At 43.9% G+C, this 21,178-nt stretch overlaps 3 protein-coding genes across 3 annotated transcripts; all 3 read left to right on the plus strand.

The window, feature by feature from the left end:
• Nucleotides 238-1,152, plus strand: LOC110436001 (uncharacterized mitochondrial protein AtMg00810-like). Its single transcript, XM_021462137.1, has one exon. The coding sequence runs from the start codon at nt 238-240 to the stop codon at nt 1,150-1,152; it is 915 nt and encodes a 304-aa protein (XP_021317812.1).
• Nucleotides 5,351-9,026, plus strand: LOC8066672 (glutathione S-transferase T1). The gene is made up of 7 exons (XM_002449748.2): nt 5,351-5,571; nt 5,652-5,725; nt 5,972-6,032; nt 6,671-6,724; nt 7,367-7,446; nt 7,751-7,956; nt 8,581-9,026. The coding sequence occupies exons 1-7, from the start codon at nt 5,504-5,506 to the stop codon at nt 8,794-8,796; spliced, it is 759 nt and encodes a 252-aa protein (XP_002449793.1). The 5' UTR covers nt 5,351-5,503; the 3' UTR covers nt 8,797-9,026.
• On the plus strand, nt 11,411-16,076 carry LOC8066673 (DEAD-box ATP-dependent RNA helicase 52C). The gene is made up of 6 exons (XM_021461394.1): nt 11,411-12,321; nt 12,424-12,507; nt 13,106-13,348; nt 14,046-14,204; nt 14,304-14,417; nt 14,932-16,076. The coding sequence occupies exons 1-6, from the start codon at nt 11,566-11,568 to the stop codon at nt 15,451-15,453; spliced, it is 1,878 nt and encodes a 625-aa protein (XP_021317069.1). The 5' UTR covers nt 11,411-11,565; the 3' UTR covers nt 15,454-16,076.

Raw genomic sequence — 21,178 nt, forward strand, 5'->3', positions numbered from 1 at the left:
CCCGGCAGCGCCTTCGACCCCAGCGCCCTCTACGCTGCCCTTCCGAACGCCGGCGTCCCACACAACCCACCGGCTTCGTTGATCCACAGCGCCCGAACGACGTGTGTCTTTTGTCGCGCTCCCTCTACGGCCTCCGACAAGCACCACGGGCGTGGTTCGAGCGTTTCGTTGGTCATGTGACAACACTGGGCTTCGTTCAGTCCAAGGCGGACACGTCACTCTTTGTGTACCACCGCCATGGCGCCACGGCTCAGCGTGCACCGTCATCAGCATGGCTTCTTCCTGTCTCAAGCCCAGTACGCCGAGGACATACTTCAACGTGCTGGCATGGAGCACTGCAATGCTGTTGCTAGACCAGCAGACACAAAGCCAAAGCCATCCACATCCAATGGCGTGCTCATCGATGACGCCACTTCCTACAGAAGCATTGCTGGTGCACTGCAATATCTGACACTCACACGTCCGGACATTGCGTACGCCGTACCGCAGGTTTGCCTCCATATGCACGCACCACGGGACGTGCACCAGACCATGCTAAAGTGCATCCTACGGTACATCAAAGGCACACTCACTCTCGGCGTCCAGCTGTGGGCTGCTCCAACACCGACGATCACCGCGTACTCGGACGTAGACTGGGTCGGATGCCCGGACACGCGGCGATCAACTTTGGGCTTTTGTGTCTTCCTTGGGTCCTCCCTCATCTCGCGGTCGTCTAAACGACAGAACACAGTATCGAGGTTGAGCGCCGAGGCAGAGTATCATGCCATCGCCAACGCCGTCTCCGAGTGTTCATGGATCCGGCATCTCCTCGGCGAACTTCTTTGCAGGGTACCGTCGGCGACAATGGCGTTCTGCGACAACATCTCTTCGGTGTACATGTCGCGAAACCCACTACAGCACCAGCACACGAAGCATATCGAGTTAGATATACACTTTGTCCGGGAGAAGGTCGCCATTGGTGAGCTACGGGTAACACACGTTCCAAGTGCAAGGCAGATAGCTGATATCTTCACCAAGGGTCTACCATCGGCATTGTTCAACGACTTCCGGGACAGCCTCTCCGTTCCAACGCCTACAGTCGAGACTGCGGGGGGTGTCAACGGACTAGCCTCACCAACGACCAGAGCTCGCCTTAGCATGCATGCCTTGTAATGCCTGTGCCACACTCGCCGCGTCAAGATCCGCAGAGCGTGCTAGCTAAGCCCGCTCGCGCATGCATTGGAGTGGCCACGGCCACTGATTGTATACTATATATGTACAGACACAAGATCAATACAAGTTGTCTAGTTGATCCACATACTCATTCACGCGGGCTTGGCATTTTGACCTTGAGGTAGGCACAATTAGGTACTAGCATAAACTTGGTGTAGAACAACCTCCCAAAGATGGCGTGGTACGGCCACTCAAAGTCGACGACCTCAAAGGAGAGTGTCTCCATGTGGTAGTACCTGGTCACGGAACATAACTGAGAGGATGATGGTGCCTAGAGGCGCAAGTTGCCTGTATCGATTCCGTGGACCTCAAAGGAGAGTGTCTCCACCCGTCCACCGCACCAAGCACTACTGCACTAGGCAAGAGGCAAGGCAAGGACTCGTCAGTCATGAGGCAAGGTCCCCGCGCGGCCTCACCTTGAGCAGTTGAGCACAGGTGCACGACCAGGCCCAGGCGGACATCCGCGTTCCGCGCGCCAGAGTGCCAGACCACCAGGCGCCACCGCGCGTCCGCGCCAGCCGGCAGCCGCGACCGCCAACCACACGACTACACTGTGTGTCGCTCCTCGTCGTCCTCATCCGACCGGCATCCAGCAGGCAGCAGCTAAAAATTTTCCTTCGAATTTGAGAGAACAATAACATATATGTGGTGTGCTGTTGTTTTATGCTGCATTGCTCTTAAAATTGCCCCTATTGACTGCATGAAAATCAGGCAAAATGCTGCCAAAATTTGCAATTGAATGGTTTGTTTATTTCATTTTGAATTTTTTCAGTTCCTTCGGTTAGAACCAAAATCGAACCGAATTACCCGAAACCGAGATTCCTCAGTTCTGTGTTTTCTAAGGAACCGATCGGTGCTTGTTGCTGTTGGAACCGAATTTGTTAGATAACCGAAGTACCGAACCGATTGGTTTCGGTTAACCGAACGCCCAGGCTGAAATGTCGTTGCCCCTGTCCATCAAGACCTTCATCATCCCCACACCTTCCACCATTGCACTGACCACCAGAGGGAATCAGCCTGCCTCCGCAACGTGATTAGGGTTGTCATTTCTATTGAAGGTGATTGGCCGCTCAAACTAGTGTAAGTAGACTGGGACTGCGGGGCCGGTGGCATAAATCTGATGGTGCGTGAACTTCTTGTGACGACGGTCTTCATAGGCTTTCGAGTCGCCGAAGATGAGCATCATGTCCTCGACGCGTGGGTATTTGCCTTGATCCTCATCACATTCACCCTGCTTGCTCTTGCCTGGCTGGTTACCCTTTGTTGTCTCCTTACTACCCTCCTAGCGGAGGCTTATCCTCCCATTGTTGACATATAGCTGACTGGCATTGTTGATAGCTAGGTTTTAGTATGTGTTTGGGTCAAGGTACCCCGGGTATCTTAAGGCACCGAATGGTTAGCTGCTTGAGCAGCGCAACTAGCCAAAGCTTAGCTCCTACATAAGCCACAAATTAAAGGCCTTGGGCCAAATGATGGAAAACATATCCCATCATGACCACTCCCTTCTCCTTCCATCGCATGCTACACAACCACGCTCGACCTCTCCCTCGGCTTGACCCCTAGGACAGCACGGGGAGAGGTTCAATGCCACCAAGTACACCTGCCCTAACAGAGACAGACGCACTCCACTCGCTCCACTAGGACAGAGGAGACGACCATCTCTCAACACGCAGGATCTCGAGGCGAATGTCATCCTTGTGTACCCCTTGCATAGACAAGACAATAAAGCAAGCCAGTGATGCCTGGTACAACATTGCATCATCCAAAGCCAACACGACAAGACAAGCATATGGCCCCACCCGCTATGATAGGATGGGTCGCATGACCCCGACTTTTGCTCCACAAGACCAAACCAGGCCATCGCGGGCCCTGACTTGACAACCTAGGGTTAAGGACCATGGCGCCATGACTCGAAAAGGCGACCAGCAACCCGAAGAGCAGCTGCTCCCTCACTATGGCCATGACGCCACCGGCCGAACAAGAGACAATGACGAAGGCAGGGCAAGACCACGTCCCACAGGATAGTTGGTGAACCACCGCCATGCCAACAATGTTGTCACGACCAACACAATGATGGCCATTTCTGGACGTATGATGATGCCATTACAAGACAAGATGGAATGCTGGCCAAGTTAACTTACTTCTCCCTCTTTCTGGCTCTTGACTGCTCGGGTCGGGAGAACCCATCTCACTACGTGTAACCTGGCCCCCAAACTCTATACAAGGGTGGCCACTCAGGTTAGGAGAACACATTGGATAATAGCTGTTGGATATGGTTGAGTAAGGAGAGAGAATGTATAGGGGATGATCTAGTGCCTCTGTTTTTATGATGTTGCATTATTCTAGGTGCATTTGTGGGTGTGAATGGATTAAAAGTCATCTATGTGGAGCAGGCATTTGTGGGGTGCACGTAGAATAATTTTAACTGGTGGTTTAGGCGTAGAGATAAATATTAATGATATTCTATAGTATATATTTGATCAAAATTAAAAGCATTACAATTATTTTGGACTGAGGGAGTATGGCTAGCTGGAAGCTTTGGGTGGAAGCTGTTGGCAGCGGACATGTACTGTGAGTGTAACACTAACCATGTCGATTGACAAGATGGTGGTGGTTCGTTATCCCAAGTTGATGAAATAATAAAGAAGTAGGTGGTGGGGCAAAGTGTAAGCACTACCTCACTTAGTTTGGACCAACGGTGTAAGCATCTCTAATAAGGCTCCTAAATAGGGCGCCTACCCTACTTTTTTATGCCACCGTGAAAAATACTCAATCTAATAGAACTTTCACTTAGATCTCTATTACTTTGTGGAGGTTCTTAAATTTTCTCCACCAACCCCATCGCCTAAGGGTGTATAGTGAGCTCCCTACTTCTTTTTGGGAAAAAGGCGCACGTCTTCTTTTTAATCATAAGTCTTCCCCATGGCATCGTCCTATTTCTTTCTTGATGACATGGCTCCCCTACCAGTAGTGTCCCATCCCATCGAGGTTCACTCAACTAGTGCTCCTTGCCCTCATAGCTTAGTCAATCAGAACGATGGTGTAGACGACTAAACAACAGTGGTGCTTCCCCATGCCTACATAGTTTAGTCAGTTGGAATGACGATAGCTATCACCCAATGACAAGTAGACCCCATTTGCTATTGTCTACCTAAATGGATTTTGACGGTGGACGAAACAAAACATTAATAATAAGTAAAGCTCTCAAATCAAGAGTAAGATAGAGTCCTGATTTGAGGTCACCATGCTCTAATACACTAACTTATTTGCTAGTTAAAAAGAAAAGACAAAAAAAGCCCACATATGTCGTACGATCTTTGTAGCTAAGGCCTTATTTAGATTCCAAAAGTTTTTAGATTTTGACATCGTAGCATTTTCGTTTTTATTTGATAAATATTTTTTAATCATGAAGTAACTAGGCTTAAAAGATTCGTCTCACGATTTACAGGTAAATTGTGCAATTAGTTTTTGTTTTTATCTATATTTAATACTTTATGCTTGTGCCCCAAGATTCGATGTGATAGAAAATCTAAAAAAGTTTTTGTTTTTTGGGTGAACTAAGAGCAACTCCAACAGCTTTGCTATTCTTATTATTGAGGCCTTTTAGAACTTTTATAGTAGAAAAATAGGCTCCAACAGATGTGCTATTTGGTTTTGTAAAATAGAAAGTTTGCTATCTCTTGATTTTCGTTGGCCATATATAGCCATCCACCGAAACTAGCTATCTAATAGCAAGGCTGTTGTAAACCTCTTCTTTTTTAAGAAGTTATCTATTTTACAAAGTGGCTAAACATTAGAATTTAGCTACTCATTTTAGCCAAGCTCTTGGAGATGCTCTAAACAAGGCCTAATACAAATATGATCTCAGTCGTTGAAATGGAGATGGTGCCACGTTTCCAGTGACGAGCAGAGGCAAGATTCGTTTTTGGCCTTCTTTACTTTTGAAATTTTTTTGAATTTTATTATTATAACATTTTCGTTTTTATTTGATAAATATTATACAATTATAGAGTAATTAGGCTTAAAAGATTCGTCTTATGATTTATAGAAAAATTTTGCAATTAGTTTTTTGTTTTTATTTATATTTAATATTCTATACATATATTGTAAAATTTGATGTGGACAAAGAATGTTGAAGTTTTTGGTTTTTTATGAGAACTAACGCCTTTGTTTCCGTCTTCTTCTGCCCGAAAGAACAGCGGAACAGCGGAGGCTGCAGAGCTCCAACCCCAAGCGCTTTGTGCGAGACCCGGAAGCGGAAACCAGTCCAAGAACCTTGCGAAGCCCCGCCATGTCGCCAATCAAGGTATACGCCCACAGGTGGTCGCAACCCTGCCGCGCCGTCATCATCTTCTGCAGGTAGGTCTGCACTCTGCTCCGTTCGGTTCTTGAACAAGGCATCCGGCCGCTCGATTCTTGATGTCCGCCGCCGCGTGCAGGGCGAACAAGATCGATTTCGAGGAGGTCACGGTGGATCTGTTCAAGTCTCAGAACCTCACCCCTGAATTCAGAAGTACCCCTTTTTCCCCTCATTAGTCAACGTCCTCATGCTCATTCCTGATTTCGGTCCTCTTTTTGGCCAACATTGCTGCAATTGTTTCACCTATGTCTCAAATTGAGTGTCAATTATGTGTACTACAACAATCGGTGGAATGTGCCTATGTTCTTTTCAGTACTAGTGGTGGAAAATTCAGGAAACTCATCTCGCTAGTATTTGCAGAGCTGCTTGATTTCCTCTGATTGCTGGTCCTTTCTTCAGAGATAAACCCAATGGCACAAGTGCCTGCAATTGTGGATGGAAGGTTTAAACTGTTTGAAAGGTACACCATGCCCTATCAAAATTTATGAGTTGCTTGCTGATTGTGTCAAACTTTGTTGAAACCTCGTCTGTAGACATCCACATACATATATTCAGTACATTTGGCTTGATTGCTTGTTAAAAGTGTATGTATTCATTTTTCCCTTTTGCCTTTGACATATGTACTTTACAAACCAATGTTATTTTGATTCTGACAAGCACAGAAAGGGCTTGGAGGCATCTTATATTCTTATGTCCCAAACAAATGATATAGACCTTGCTACAAGTTTGTTTAATCACAGTCCATATAACTTGGATTCTAGGACCATCCTTTAGAATTATCTGTTTCATTATGCGCATGGTCTTTCTATATGGTTGCTCATAATACTACTGATATTAAATGTGTAGTATCTCTAGTATAGTTTTTGTAAGCTCTAGTACATGTTGTATAGATCCTGAGATTTGGTTTAAAGAAATTGTAAGGAGATTGGACATAGCAGCCTAATGCTATTTGCAACAACCTGTAATTTGAGTTGCCAAAGATTAGGTGCCTCTGCCCTTGTTTTGCATAGCACTGATCCAACTCTCATCTCCTCGCTTCAAATATCTTCACAATGGATAATTGACTTACTGTGACGAAACTTTGATATTTTTTGACAGTCATGCCATTTTGAGGTATCTTGCGACGGTCTTCCCTGGAGTTGCAGATCACTGGTACATTACATAATTGAAATGATGCTCAATTTATTTTTTTACAGTTGTTGTTTCTTCTGGACTACCTTTTGCAAACTGTATCAGTTTGAATTGCTTTGTGCAGCATATAAAATCTTTCCTGGTCAGATTCAAAGTAATGAGTTTGATGTAGACTGATCAAGTTATAAACTCATTTTTTCAGTTCTGTTTTGTATTAGTATGTCAAAGAGCAGATCTGTCTCTTCATGAAAATTCAGTTATTTCAGTAACTTCAGCGCTGATGAGCCTGTACAGAGAATTTGAGTTTTTTAGCCATTATTATAAAGATGTTTTGTTATACTATTTAAGTATCAAGGTTGGCAAAAGCTCTACTAAACCTTTCCAGAAGCCTAGTCAACTTTCCGGCAATGATTGATTTGTTGAAGTAGTTATTGAAGCTGGATCATGATTCATAAGGCAGGATCATGTTGAGTTGATTACTTGAACTGATTTGTTTTTCTGTAACAAATGCTGAAAGTAAAAGCAGATTTCTTATTGCAGAGTGGGTCTATATCAGCAAATTAATGTGTTAGGCTTACTTGAACAAGATAATGTGTGTTATATTTTGATGATTGATGCGAGTCATATATCTTCCATGGTGATCTTATATCTTGTCCCATACAGGTATCCAGCTGACTTGTTTACCAGAGCCAAAATTGAGTCAATCTTGGATTGGCATCACTCAAATTTGCGTCTTGGTGCAGGTGAGAACCAAAGATACTCATGGAAGGTACCTCTAGGCTATTATTCCTCAAACTGAACAAATAGGTTATGTTTGGATTTAGTGTTGAAGGGTCCACTGATCATCTGGTTTGTTTTAACCCAACACCTTTTATGTATTCACTAGAGATTGTGCAGTGTAGTCACACATCAATTAAGTTATCTTTCAGAAATAGGCAATCCTCCAAAACTGTGATGGATCATACATTTTTGGCCGCCTAGTAATGTAGTTTTGTGTCTCAATAAATGCCCCCTTTTATCATATATTGATTGTTTATGCCTATGCAGGAACCTTTGTATACTACACTGCATTGGCACCATTTCTTGGCCTTAGGCCACGTCCAGAGGCTACAAAACATGCAGAAAAAGTGCTGATGCAATCCCTGGCAAGGATTGAATCTGTATGGCTAAAAGGTGACGCCAAGTTTTTACTGGGTAGTCGTCAACCATCAATCGCAGATCTAAGCCTTGTTTGCGAGATAATGCAATTGGAGGTGTGTATGTTGCTTATTTAGATCCATTATGTTTGTTTTCCTTGTCAGGAGTTAAAGTTTGGTGCCATTGCAGCATGGGCATAACACTAGGCCCTGTATTTGTTCTATCTTTTTATTAAGATCAAGATGCCGACTTCAGTGCTATTTATTAGTAGTGAATGCTAGTGCGAGAAATTTGAATTAAGAAGGTTAAGAACTGAACAAGTGTTGAAATAGTGCTCCTAGGATATTGATTGATTGCAATTCATTGAGAAATTGATTTTGAGAAAAAGAAAATAAAACAGCGTGATAGGTTGTCATTAACTATTAGCCGAAAAGCTACCTTTTTAGTAGAGTGCTCTTCAGGTAGTTGACATTTCCATACCTTTACCCAATATATATATTGCATGGTCAGAAGCCTGAGCTGCTTAGCTTTGGTCACAGCCTGTACCCTTGATCGAATTTTCTGCTTTCCATGTTTGTTTTGTTGTTTAACGATCCTCTATATGTGGCAAGAGAGAGGCTATGATTCACTGTGGTATTTGCCTTGAATTGTGGTAGAGTTACACTAGATTGCTGTTTTCTCATTAGACTCAAGAGTTTGTGAGATTATGTTTAACTACAGCGTTAACAAATGGCTTGCAGGCTCTTGGTGATGATATGCGGAACAAATTTCTGGGAGGTCATGAGAGGATCCTCGCTTGGATCGACAACGTGAAGAAAGCCACGAGTCCTCACTTTGAACAAGCCCATGTATTCCTCTTCGAAGTGAAGGCACAAATGCAAAGCAAGGCCGCCGTGGCAGCAAAACTGGGTGCTTCCGAGGCAAGCTCAAAGCACAAATTCGCATCGAAGCTTTGATAGATTGTGTTGAGAGAGAAGCGACGAGGGTTCAATATAGTTAGATTGAAAGAAGAGTATAAACTGTGTCCACCATTTTGCTGCCTAGGCCCTGGATTTTTCCTGTGGTTAAAATTGATCCATCCTTTCATCCTTTGGCGTGGTAATGTGCAACTCCAAATTTCAGTTTTGTGCTTCATTTTGGCTAATATAGTGTGGAAGTGTGCCTAGGCATGTCCTAGTTTGAGTTAGGAGTTACTCCCGCTGAACTTTTTTTTTAAATGTCCTTCTCACTTAATGAGATGTCAAATATACTTAATTTTGATAAAATATATGCAAAGGAAATATTAATATTTATGATACATAATTAGTTGCATTAAATTGATTATTAAATCTATTTTCATAATAAATTTATTCAGAGATAAAAATGTTATTAATGTTTTCTACAAACATGAATATTGTACCACAATCACGCTTAAAAGGACAAAGGAAGTATTTGCAAATGTTATGTTATTTCAGGGAGTATTCTGAAAAAGATCCATCGAACTAGCTCAAAAACCAAAGAGGCTTTTACTTGTATGTTATTATAAAAATTAGTAATTAATCATAAGTCATTAAAAGTTAAGTTCTCATAGGTGTTGCCGATTTAAACTCTTTTGCTCTACACGCCACATCTGTCAGATTTAGCTATAACGTTGTCAAACTGTGGGTGTGAAAAGTCAAAAATAGATCTGAATACGTGTTTTGTGATCATCTTAACGACCTTAAATAAAAAACTCAGAACTAAAAAGTTGTAAATCTCGATAATATCTATAAACTTTTGTACGAAAATTATTTCGTTGCACTTAGTATAAAAAGATATAATTTGATATGATTAATATATTTTAGAAAAATCATATTTCTTATATAGAATCAAATGAAAAAAATCATATAAATATTGTAGATCTTGGCAAGGTCTCTAATTTTCTAGTTTTGAGTTTTTTATTTGAGATTATTAAGATACTCAAAAAAATTAATTGTATTGTGTATTTCGATATGAGAGTATTTTGGACTTTTCGTACCCGCGTCTTAGTACCATTAGAGCCAAATCTGATAGAAATGGTATAGAGAGTAAAATAGTTTAGAGTAAAGGAACTCAAATTTTTTTAATAGCCTAATCACTAACTTTTATTATAGTGTACAGGTAAAAGTCTCTTAACAGTTCTAGGAACCAAACTTTGATATCAAATTCACAATTGCTTCCGCGCTGAGCCAGCTGGAAACAGCGACACACTACTTTGGCTTAGTTCATGAAATTTTTCGGATTTGGCTGATGTAGTATTTTTGTTTTATTTGATAATAAGTGTTTAATTATAAATTAGTTAGGTACAAAGATTCATCTCGCAAATTACATACAAACTGTATAATTAATTATTTTTTATCTATATTTAATATTTTATATATGCGTTCAAAGACTCGATGTCATAGGATAAAAAGAAAATTTTTGAAAACTAAACTGGTAGCTCGAGGCCGAAAGGTTTTCAGGTGTCACGTTAGATGTCACATAAGAGTATCACATGTTCAGATACTATAGAAAAACAAATTACAAAATTAAGAGCAAGTATTATAGTAGGCTGTAAGCTGGCTAAATGCTGGGTGGAGGAGAGAGAAGAGAAAGAGGCTCTAAGCTTACAAGTAGCTTAGGTACAAGAATCAAGAAACTTTGTGAGAGAAATAAGTGGGTCATGTATTAATAATGAATATCTAACTATTGTATGGGTAGGCTGGAAGAAGGATGTAAAAAACCTTACAGCCAACAAGTGAGCTATATTATTAAAATTGCTCGAAGCCTAGTTAATCCGTCATTGCACAAATTACATAATCTGTGTGGAGACCGCGAGACAAATTCATTAGGCCTAATTAACCTATCATTACACATATGTTTTAGTAGCAGCTAGTGTCGAATCATAAATTAGTTAGGTTTAAAAAAGTTTATTAAAAAAATCTAAATTAATATATGTAATTAGTTTTTTTATTTTATATACGTTTAATACTCTACATGTCTCATCGCGAAAAGTTTTTAGATGGGAAATAAAGAATCCCTTTGGCTTTGTTTACATGGCAAAAGTTTTTAAAGTTTAACACTGTAGTATTTTTATTTATATTCGACAATTATTGTGCATCATAAACTAACTAGGCTCAAAAAAATTCGTCCACAAATGACAGATAAAATATATAATTATTTTTTTATCTATATTTATAAAAATTTAATGTGATAAGAAAAATCATATAAACTTTTGAGGTTTTGGTCGTCACGCGGAGCAACTACGCGAAGCAAGCTCAAACACGCAACCAAAAAAAAGCCCTGGTGGAGCACGACACGTCACGAAACCAAACCAAGGCAAACCAAGACGCCGCATCCCGTCCCGTCCCGTCCCGTGCCGTCTCCCCGCGACGCGTCACCGAAAAACACCACGGAACCTCCATCCGGATCCAGCCGGCAGATATTTTCCCGTCTCCCTTCCCTCCACCTGTCGTCCCCGTGCTCTCGCCACGCCCTCCCTCCCTCCCCCGCACCGACCCTCCAAGTCGCCACCACCCCCACCCCCCACCCCGACCCCGCTTTTAGCCCCGCACGCAGCCTGGTTGTCCCGTTGCAAAATTTCGCAAGGTTACAACTGTCCCCTCCTCCCGTCCACCCACCCACCCAGAAAGAAAGGGAAAAAAAAAGTTCACACCCAAATCCCCCTTCCCCCGATTCGATTTCCTCCTTCCCCTCCGCCGCCGCCGCCGCTGCGCAGATCCGCCGCCATGGCGTCCTCCCGCACCTCCTGGGCCGACGTCGCCGACGCCGAGCCCGCCCCACCTCCACCCGTCACCGCCCCCGCCCCCGCCGCCGCATCCAACGGCCCCGCCCCGCGGTCCTCCTACGTCCCGCCCCACCTCCGCAACCGCCCGGCCTCCTCCACCCCCGCCGCCTCCGCCCCGCCTCCCCGCTCCACGGCCGGCCTCCTCTCCCGCCCCGGCGCCGGCAGCAGCTTCGGCGCCTCCGCCACCGGCGGCAGCTTCGGTGCCGGCCGTTCCCGCGGCGGGCGGTCGTGGGACCGGGAGCCGGACCCGTTCGCGGACTCCGACCCGGCCCCGGCCCCCTCCTCCGCCACCGACGGCACCCCGTTCGAGGAGCACCAGAACACGGGGATCAACTTCGACGCGTACGAGGACATCCCCGTCGAGACCTCCGGCCGCGAGGTCCCTGCCCCCGTCTCGACGTTCGCCGAGATCGACCTCGGCGAGGCGCTCAACGACAACATCCGGCGGTGCAAGTACGTGCGCCCCACGCCCGTGCAGCGCCACGCCATCCCGATCTCGCTGGCCGGGCGGGACCTCATGGCCTGCGCGCAGACCGGGTCCGGGAAGACGGCCGCGTTCTGCTTCCCCATCATTAGTGGCATCATGAAGGGACCGCCGTCTGCTGGAGGTGGGAGGCAAAGGGGTGGCGGGATGGGGATGAGGACCGCTTATCCGTCCGCGCTCATACTCTCGCCTACTAGAGAGCTCTCCATGCAGGTCGTTTTTTAGAGCAAGATTTGGTAGATCCAGTCATGTGGTGGTGGGTGGTTGCTAATGCTACCATGTTTTCTTTTTTTTTTGTGTGTTTGTGTGTTGCAGATTCATGAAGAGGCGAGGAAGTTTTCGTATCAGACTGGTGTTAGGGTAGTTGTTGCTTATGGAGGAGCGCCAATTACTCAGCAGGTACAGTCGTTTTTTCCCTATATTTCCTTATCAATTTTTTTAATAGATCTCAGCATCTGATTTGAAATGGTTTACGCAGCTGATTTGACATGGTTTGTTGATGGACTGCTATTTGTAGTTTTTAATAGCTCAAGTGGTTTTGTGAAAGTTGTTTGCTTAGCATGTATTTCTGACCCAATGTAACAGTGACCTGGTACACAACAATGCAATGTTTACATGGTACAATATATGCAGTTGCCTCTTTGAATAGGTCATGATTGGCCTCTCACGTTATGATCTTTGGTGATATTTGGGTGCACATGTGAAAAGAAGGTTTATTGAGATTTTGCCTAAATAGCCATGCACAAGAGAATTTGGAGCTTTATATTGATTTTTCTGTTAGAATGATAGATTCATGTGACTCACATGCACAAGGTTTATCCAAAGAGATAGGAGTAGTTGTTAAAGCATCATTGTTCACTTTTTGTTTGTTGAGTTCAATGCATGTTAAGCCTGCAGACAATTACAAAGATGACGTAGTTAATACTAAAGGTTCCAAGGTGTTACCTTATTTTTTCTTAAATTTCTAGCACATTCTGAATTTATATCTTATTTGCAGCTAAGAGAACTTGAGAGGGGTGTTGACATTCTTGTGGCTACCCCTGGCCGATTGGTTGATTTGTTGGAAAGGGCAAGAGTATCTTTGCAGTCAATTAGATACCTTGCTCTTGATGAGGCAGATAGAATGCTTGATATGGGTTTTGAACCACAAGTTAGAAGAATTGTTGAGCAAATGGACATGCCACTTCCAGGTGTAAGGCAGACAATGCTGTTTAGTGCGACGTTCCCAAAAGAGATCCAGGTTAGCTGTTTTTTTTTAAATGATTTGTTGGCATTACTATGATGTTAAATGTTAAACATATGCGTTCCTGAATAAGCAGTCCTACTTGTAAGATGTTTCTTTAGTAAATCCATTGTACTTTCTACAATATTTCTTCCCCTGACAGTTTTGTCATGTATACCCTTCACTAATATCCTGTATTTGATCAGGCATGTTTTTTCTAGAGGGATATTATGGAGAAATAGTGAAACCCTATATCTATTTTTGTGCCTCAGTATGCTGCACGATTTTAATTCTGTGTATGAACGAAATGAGCAGTCTGATAAATCCACACTGATATAGCTGAATACATAATTTAGTACATTGAACGTGATACTGTCCATACTATAGTAATGGGTTGTGTTATGTAGTGCTAATATTTAACATAAATACCTAGGTATGCCTGATCTATTAATATTTGCATTGTATATATCTGGTTGCTTTCTGCTTTAATAAAATGAAATAATTATTGTGGACATAGGATTGTCTTTTCTGTTACTTGTTCCGATGTCCAGATATATTCTTGAATCATCTTTTTTTCCTTGTTAAGAACTTCTATATGGTAATGATCAATCTGAGACAATTGTAACTTTATCAAGTTACTTCTTGTGCTGATTACTTTCTGTGTCAGTTCTGATTTGCATGCTTAATGGTACTGATATTACTCTAATTAATACAGAAAATGGCATCAGATTTCCTGGATAACTACATCTTCCTGGCTGTTGGAAGAGTTGGGTCAAGTACCGATTTGATTGCCCAGAGAGTTGAGTTTGTGCAGGAGGCAGATAAGAGAAGCCACCTGATGGATCTTCTTCATGCACAAAGAGATACAGGAAAGGTAATATTTGACCATCGGTTTTGTGTTCTGCAATCCAATCAACGTTCTATAATATTTTATATTTTGTGTACTCATTTTCTTGTCTCTTCTCTATTGCAGCCAACTCTCACGCTTGTCTTTGTGGAAACCAAGAGGGGTGCTGATTCATTGGAAAGCTGGTTGTGCATGAATGGGTTTCCAGCTACTTCTATTCATGGAGATAGAAACCAGCAGGTTTGTTCTTGTGTTCTTGTTTTTACACTCTTCTGAGCCTCTCATTTTGCACAGAAACAGAGGCATTTATACAACTGAACAGTTGGTGCCATGAATTCATATTAACCTCTTCTGTTGCTACCTGCTTTAATGGTGTTCTTCTGGATGCTTTAAAGAGGCTTGTGCTGTATCCAGATTTTGCTATATCCAGATGTTCTTATTATTATTATTATTATTATTATTATTATTATTATTATTATTATTATTATTATTGTTATTGTTATTGTTATTATTGTTATTGTTATTGTTATTATTGTTATTACAGAGCACACTCTTAGACATAGCACAATCAGAGGAGTTTACTATTGCTGTCTAATTGTTTGTTCATTTGTCAAGTTCGAAGTTCCAATGTTGTTGTATTCTTTAACCATTTTTGGCTTGATTTTTTAGAAATATGTGGCTACTTGTTACAAATTATAAGATATTACTTAACAATGGTCTTTTCCTAATGTAATTGAACTACTGTTTTTGGCAGGAAAGAGAATATGCTTTGAGATCCTTCAAGAGTGGGCAAACTCCTATTTTAGTTGCAACCGATGTGGCAGCTCGGGGCCTCGACATTCCTCTTGTTGCTCATGTTGTGAACTTCGATCTCCCTAATGATATTGATGACTACGTACACAGGATTGGAAGAACTGGAAGAGCCGGGAAGAGTGGGCTTGCAACTGCCTTCTTCAATGATAATAACTCATCACTGGCAAGATCTCTTGCTGACCTAATGCAAGAATCTAACCAAGAAGTACCTGCATGGCTCTTACGCTATGCAGCTCGTCCTTCTTATGGTGGTGGTGGTGGTGGGAGGAACCGGCGATCAGGTGGAGGGAGCCGCTTTGGTGGCCGTGACTTCCGCAATGATTCTTCCTCATTTGGCAAGGGGGGATCTCGAGGTGGTGGTGACTACTATGGTGGAGGCAGCAGTGGTGGTTACGGTGGTGGCTCCTCATATGGAGGTGGTGGATACGGTGGTGGAGCTGGGGCTCCGAGTTCCTGGGATTAATGTTATAGTTGCTCCCTAGTAGGGTCTGCCAACTTTAGGTCACCTTTTACTCTAGTTTCATTTAGGTATACATTTTTGGTAGGAGCTGTTTTACAGCAACAGTACAAGGTGAATGTGGTCATCCCCTTTTTTCTTCTGGTTACTACTGGCTGCAGTCTTATCTTGCAGATGTCCGTTACGGAGAGCGTTCTTGAGGACATTCAAGCACACGAGATTCCTAGTTAGGTGAAATTCCTTGGTAGGGATAGTAGCTAGGCTGACATGTAGTGCTTGGTGTGAAATTTCTGCCTTTGCTTTTTTGTTCCTTTGTCAGTGTCGGAATTTTGGTGGTCGGTTGTAAAGCTTGTGTTGAGGGGGCTTTTACGGCTTGATTTTTGTCCTGGATTCAGAGTTTTGACACCCGGAGGTTGAAGAAGCGGTAGGATGATGATGATAGTCCTTAGATCCCTGTTGTAATGTACATACTGCGAGTTGAGGCTGGATAGAATAAATTATGTTGGCTTGTTTAGAGGAAGAAGGGGGAAGTTGTGTGTGATGGTTTCTTTAGAGAAGATTCCTGTTAAGTGTGTACTGCGAATTTGTTTTGGATGGAGTCAAAACTGATATTATCAATGTCATCCAAATGCTGTCTCGTGTAATACTATTTCATTTCCTTTTGGTCGTAATGTTACCATGATATGCCGTGCAGATGTCTATGCTTCTGTTGGTTATGTATTTTCATGTTGTGTCTCAATATCTGGCTTTTTAACAAGCAATACCTAATCTATTTAACTTCTGGTTCTGCTGGTATCTCAACAAGTAATACACTTTTTTTTAATGGCAATTCGATTCTTCCATGCAGTCAGGATGCATCAGGGTTACAATCTGTAGTCACTAGGCCAGTGACATAGGAAGGGGCATACTGCCACTTACCCAACCCAGTGTCTCCCGAGACTTGCTTTACTAAAGGAGCATACTGTCACTTGCCCAACCTAGTGTCTCTTGCTTTACTAAAGTGCGAGCTATTTGATTACAAGATCACAAGAATACAACAATTCATCAAGCCCATGGCGGTACCCCCCACAAAGGACCCCGACACATGTCCTGGATAGAAGGTGTTGTCTAGTATGCACTAGGGCGTGTTTGGTTTCCAACATCCCCCGAACCAGGCTCCCGAGATGCAAGTACCCGGTATGCAGGTAGCAGGCTCCCGAGATGCAAGTACCCGGTATGCAGGTACCTGGTGTTTGGTTACCTGTTCCGCTGTTCGCCTTCCTCGGCCAGGCTCCTCTTGTGCAAAAGGACTCCCTCGGCCAGGCTATGGAGGAATGACCGATTCAGGCGTTTCCACCGGGCCTGGCTCACTCCGTGCTCTCGTGTGCACGCACGCTTGCCGAAATCGCCCGACATAAGATGGCGCAAACATGTTAGGGTTACCTCCCCCTTTCGCGCGCATTCACCGTCGGTCTCCCTGAGAAGGCAACCAAACACACCCTTAGGTGTTTGATTGGGGTGTTAAAGTTTAACAAATACGGTAGTATTTTCGTTTTATTTAGCAATTGGTGTTCAATTATCTATTAATTAGGCTCAAAAGATTCGTCTGACAAATTACTCTCTAGCTGTGTTTTTAGTTTGGTAAATAGTTTATATTTAACACTTCATACATGTGTCTAAATATTTGATGTGATAGGTGATAAAAGCTTAACCAAACACGTCCTAGCCCTCTTGCGGTGGACTCCATGTTGGCGCAGCGTGCGGTGATTCAGTTTGCAGGCTCGGCATCCAAATCTGCCAGATGTCCAGGGCCGCAGGGCCGTATCAACACACACCATTGGACTGCAACCCTGATCGACGGCAACTCGGCTTCTCCATGAAGCATCCTATATTTCTCTGAGTCCAGCGAGTACATGCCAACGATGAAGATATTCCTATTCTTGTCACTGTAGACATCCCCTCTAATTAGGTCGGATGGAGCCGTGGTAGTTTAGCCCCGGTGAGCGCCCTGATCTGATGCCTGAAGAATTTCGCCACCATGGACTCCATGAGAGCATAACTGATAGAGTCATGATCAGCACCACACCGGTCACAGAATGACGTTGCACCTGTTGAGAATTTCTTTCGAAGGGAGAAACTCATGAAGCACATGCCACCAGAACACTTTTCACTTTTGGCGGGATAACTACCTTCCAAATTTTACTCCAAGTATCATCACCTGATGCCCCTGCCCCTACCATCTCACCTCGTGCCATGGCCACGAGCTTACAGGCACTCAGCAAAGTCTAACTCAGTCGGTAAAAAAGCGTCAGCAAAGCTGTCTTTGCCCAATATTTTTTATCAGGCACTCGGCATGACACTTGACAAGGTTAAAACAAAAAAAAAACTCAAAAAAATATGAGATTTTTTTAAATTGGGAGAGGGCCCCACCAGCCAGGGCCTGCCCATCTTCGTCGCCCAACACTAACCACTGCACTACACACTCATATGTATCTATAAGTTATTTTAGTTTCTCACATATTATACTAAACCAAGTATAAATTGCCTGTATGAGGCCCTAAGGCCTTGTTTACTTCCACCCCAAAACCTAAATTTTTTCAAGATTCCCTGTCACATCGAATCTTTAGATACATGCATGAAGTATTAAATATAGACAAAAATAAAAACTAATTACACAGTTTGATCGAAATTTACGAGACGAATCTTTTAAGTCTAGTTAGTCTATGGTTGGACAATAATTACCACAAACAAACGAAAGTGCTACATTGTCGCGAATTTTTTTTCCCTTCGGGAACTAAACACGGTCTAAACAAATTCAAATAAAAAGTTGAGTTTCATAACCTTTTGAGATCTACAATTTTTGTTCAGGATATTTTTTCAGCCGAGGTCATTTATAAAATTTGAATTTCAAATTTGAAAAATGTAAACATAGTTTTGTAGTTTTTTTTATAACAAGATGATTTCAAATCAAAAAATTACCAACTATAAAGTTTTATAACTTTTCGAGATCTACAAAGATTATTTTGGTTGTTTTTTCATCTGAGGTCATTTACAAAAAATCAAAATTTAAAATTTTTAAATTCAAACACAGTTTTGCATGACAAGTGAATTCAAATAAAAATGTTGCGTACTATAAAATTCTATAACTTCTCAAGATCTACAATGTTTGTTTTGGTTGTTTGGTTATTTGTTCATCCGACATGGTGGTTCTAACATTGTTCACAAATCTCATATACCGCTCTTATAGTTTCATAAAGTACAAGAGAAATATATAAGATTTGTGAACAATTTTTCTTTCACTTTGTCATATGAATAAATGATCAAAATAAACTTTGTAGGTCTTGAGAAGTGTTATAACGTTCTAGTTAAAAACTTTTTCATTTGAAGGCATTTTGTGCTTCAAAATGTAATTTTAAATAACTGTTTGTCTAGTGCCAAAAAAAACACTCAGCAAAGACCTTTATTGATGAATGTTTTTTAGACACTCGATAAAGAAGTGACTTTGCCGAATGTTTTTTCCGAGTGTATTTTTTTACACACTCGACAAAAGAGCTCCTTTGCCGAGTGCCACATATAGCACTTGGCAAAGAGTCGGTTTCCGGTAGCGATAAAGAAGGAGCTCTGGGAAGAGAGAAGAGTAAGGAAGGAGGTGGAGCTGACGTGTGAGCCTGACATATCTGGCATAAAGTACAAGTTTAAACCGGCTCCGAGACCCAAATATTGTTTAGAGACCTAAATAACGGCTTTGAGAGTTTTGGAACCTGTATTACACAGCCAAACAAGATTGGGAACTGTTAGTGAATTTTACTCTTGTATATACTCACCCACAACATGGGCCGACTACCCTATGTAGCCCAAACTTGGTTGGAGCCATTGTCTCATGTCACGAATGTGCATTGATCAGATTGGGCCAAATTGTCAACAGGCTGCGTAATTAATAAGGCCCTATATATATGGCCAAAGAAAAGAATATCCTCTTATATAAAAAAAAAGGAGAAAAGAATATCCGATGGCGCTTTTATAAATGGAAAAGCTTGGAAAACCTAATTCCTCCCGAAACCCTCAGGCGTTAGCAGTCAAAAAGTGAGCACGCTCCTGTACTCTCTCTTTTCCTTCTCCCTATTTGGCGGCGTTCCCATTCCAGCTGCTCGCCCAGCCGCAGCCGCCGCCAGATTCCACGCCGCTCTTCTCGTTCGTACTCTTGAAGTCTTCATCGGAACCATGGAGCAGCAACACAGGAAACCATCGGCAAGCGCCGCCGCTTCCTCCCCCGCCAGCTCAGGTTCTCCATCCTCCGCTCGCTCGATTCACGGCTCCATGTCGTCCGCTTTCCTCGGCGTGTCGTCATCGACGCGCTCCCAGTCCCAGTCCCAGTCCCAGTCCCAGCTGCGCCGCTCGTCGCCGTCGCTCTATCCGCCGCCGGCACCGTTGCCCGGCCACCTCGCCTCTCGCGGCTCTGCTGCTACCACTGGTGGTCGTGGCTCCGCGTCAGGTTTGTCGTCATCCCAGCCCCAGTTCCATCGGATCTCGCCTTCGCCAGGGACGGCGGCGGCGAAACGCCGCCCACGCCCAAACAGCCGCATCACGCACTCCCTTCCCTCGCCCTTCCTCTCGGAGCTTAGCTCGATTCGTAGGATGGGCACCAACGTCTTCGGTGATCTGAATGCGACCCAGCGGCCGTTGCTCCGCGGCCAGCAGCAGCAAGAAATGACGCGATCGTCGTCGTCGCTGACCATGCCCCAGTCCCATCATCATACACCCATTCCCATCGGGGGCTTCTCCGGCTTCCCGTCGGCGTCGCAACGGCAGCAGGCTCTCGCCATGGGAGGCCTCTCTGGGTTCGCGCCGCTGCCGTTGCAGCAACAGCAGGCGCAGCCGTCGTTCTGTAGTCTGCATCCTCTGCCCGGCGGCAACTTGTCCGTGTTTCCTTTGCCAGCGTCGCAGACACAGAATATGCAGCCGTCCTCCTCCTCCTCCACCGATCTGCCCAGCAGGATATTCTCTGAATTCGAGCAGCCACCGGCATCGCAGCATTTCTCCACTATTTTCCAGTCCTCTTCAACGAGTTCAGATATTCATGAGTTGCCCCCATTGCCCGAGAGCCTGCAGATGCCACCACTACTCTCACAGCAGGTAATAGAGCAACAGCCTGTTGTCGTTGCCCCTTGCCTTGAACCCGAGATTATTTCACTCGACCATGGCGACGAGCTTAGTGCTCTTGTCAACTCATTTGCATCGTCTCATGGTCTTGGATCGACGAGCCTTCCCACCAACTTAGAAGACAGACTACAGTTGGGTGGTAGTGGCAGTGGGCTGAGCATGAGAGGCGCTGCCGAGGGAGGTTCTCAAACCTGGGAGACGCCGGCAGGTGTGCACGACAAAGTGAACAATGGCAGCGGTAGCAGCAGCAGCAGTAGCATTCCCTGGAACTGTGACGGTTCCAAGCCCATGTATTCCCAATCCGAGGAGAGAGCGCTACAAGAGCTGAGTGACCTACTATCTCTGTGGCCATCGTCTGCTAGCAGCAGCTGCAACCAGAGCATGGGAAGCAGCGTAGCAGGCAGTTGCCAAGGCTGGGCAGACATGGCGGCATTGGCCAACAAGATGGACATGATGAACATTGGTGGCAGCAGCTGTAGTGCTGGGCCAAAAATGCCATGGAACTACAGTTCCTTGCCTACGGAAAACTCCACCTCTGTCCCCCATGTGCCAAAGCTGATACTTGGAGGCATGGACAGACCTGGGTTGCCAC

The sequence above is a fragment of the Sorghum bicolor genome, chromosome 5 (genome assembly GCF_000003195.3).
Source record: "Sorghum bicolor cultivar BTx623 chromosome 5, Sorghum_bicolor_NCBIv3, whole genome shotgun sequence".
Taxonomy (NCBI): Eukaryota; Viridiplantae; Streptophyta; class Magnoliopsida; order Poales; family Poaceae; genus Sorghum; species Sorghum bicolor.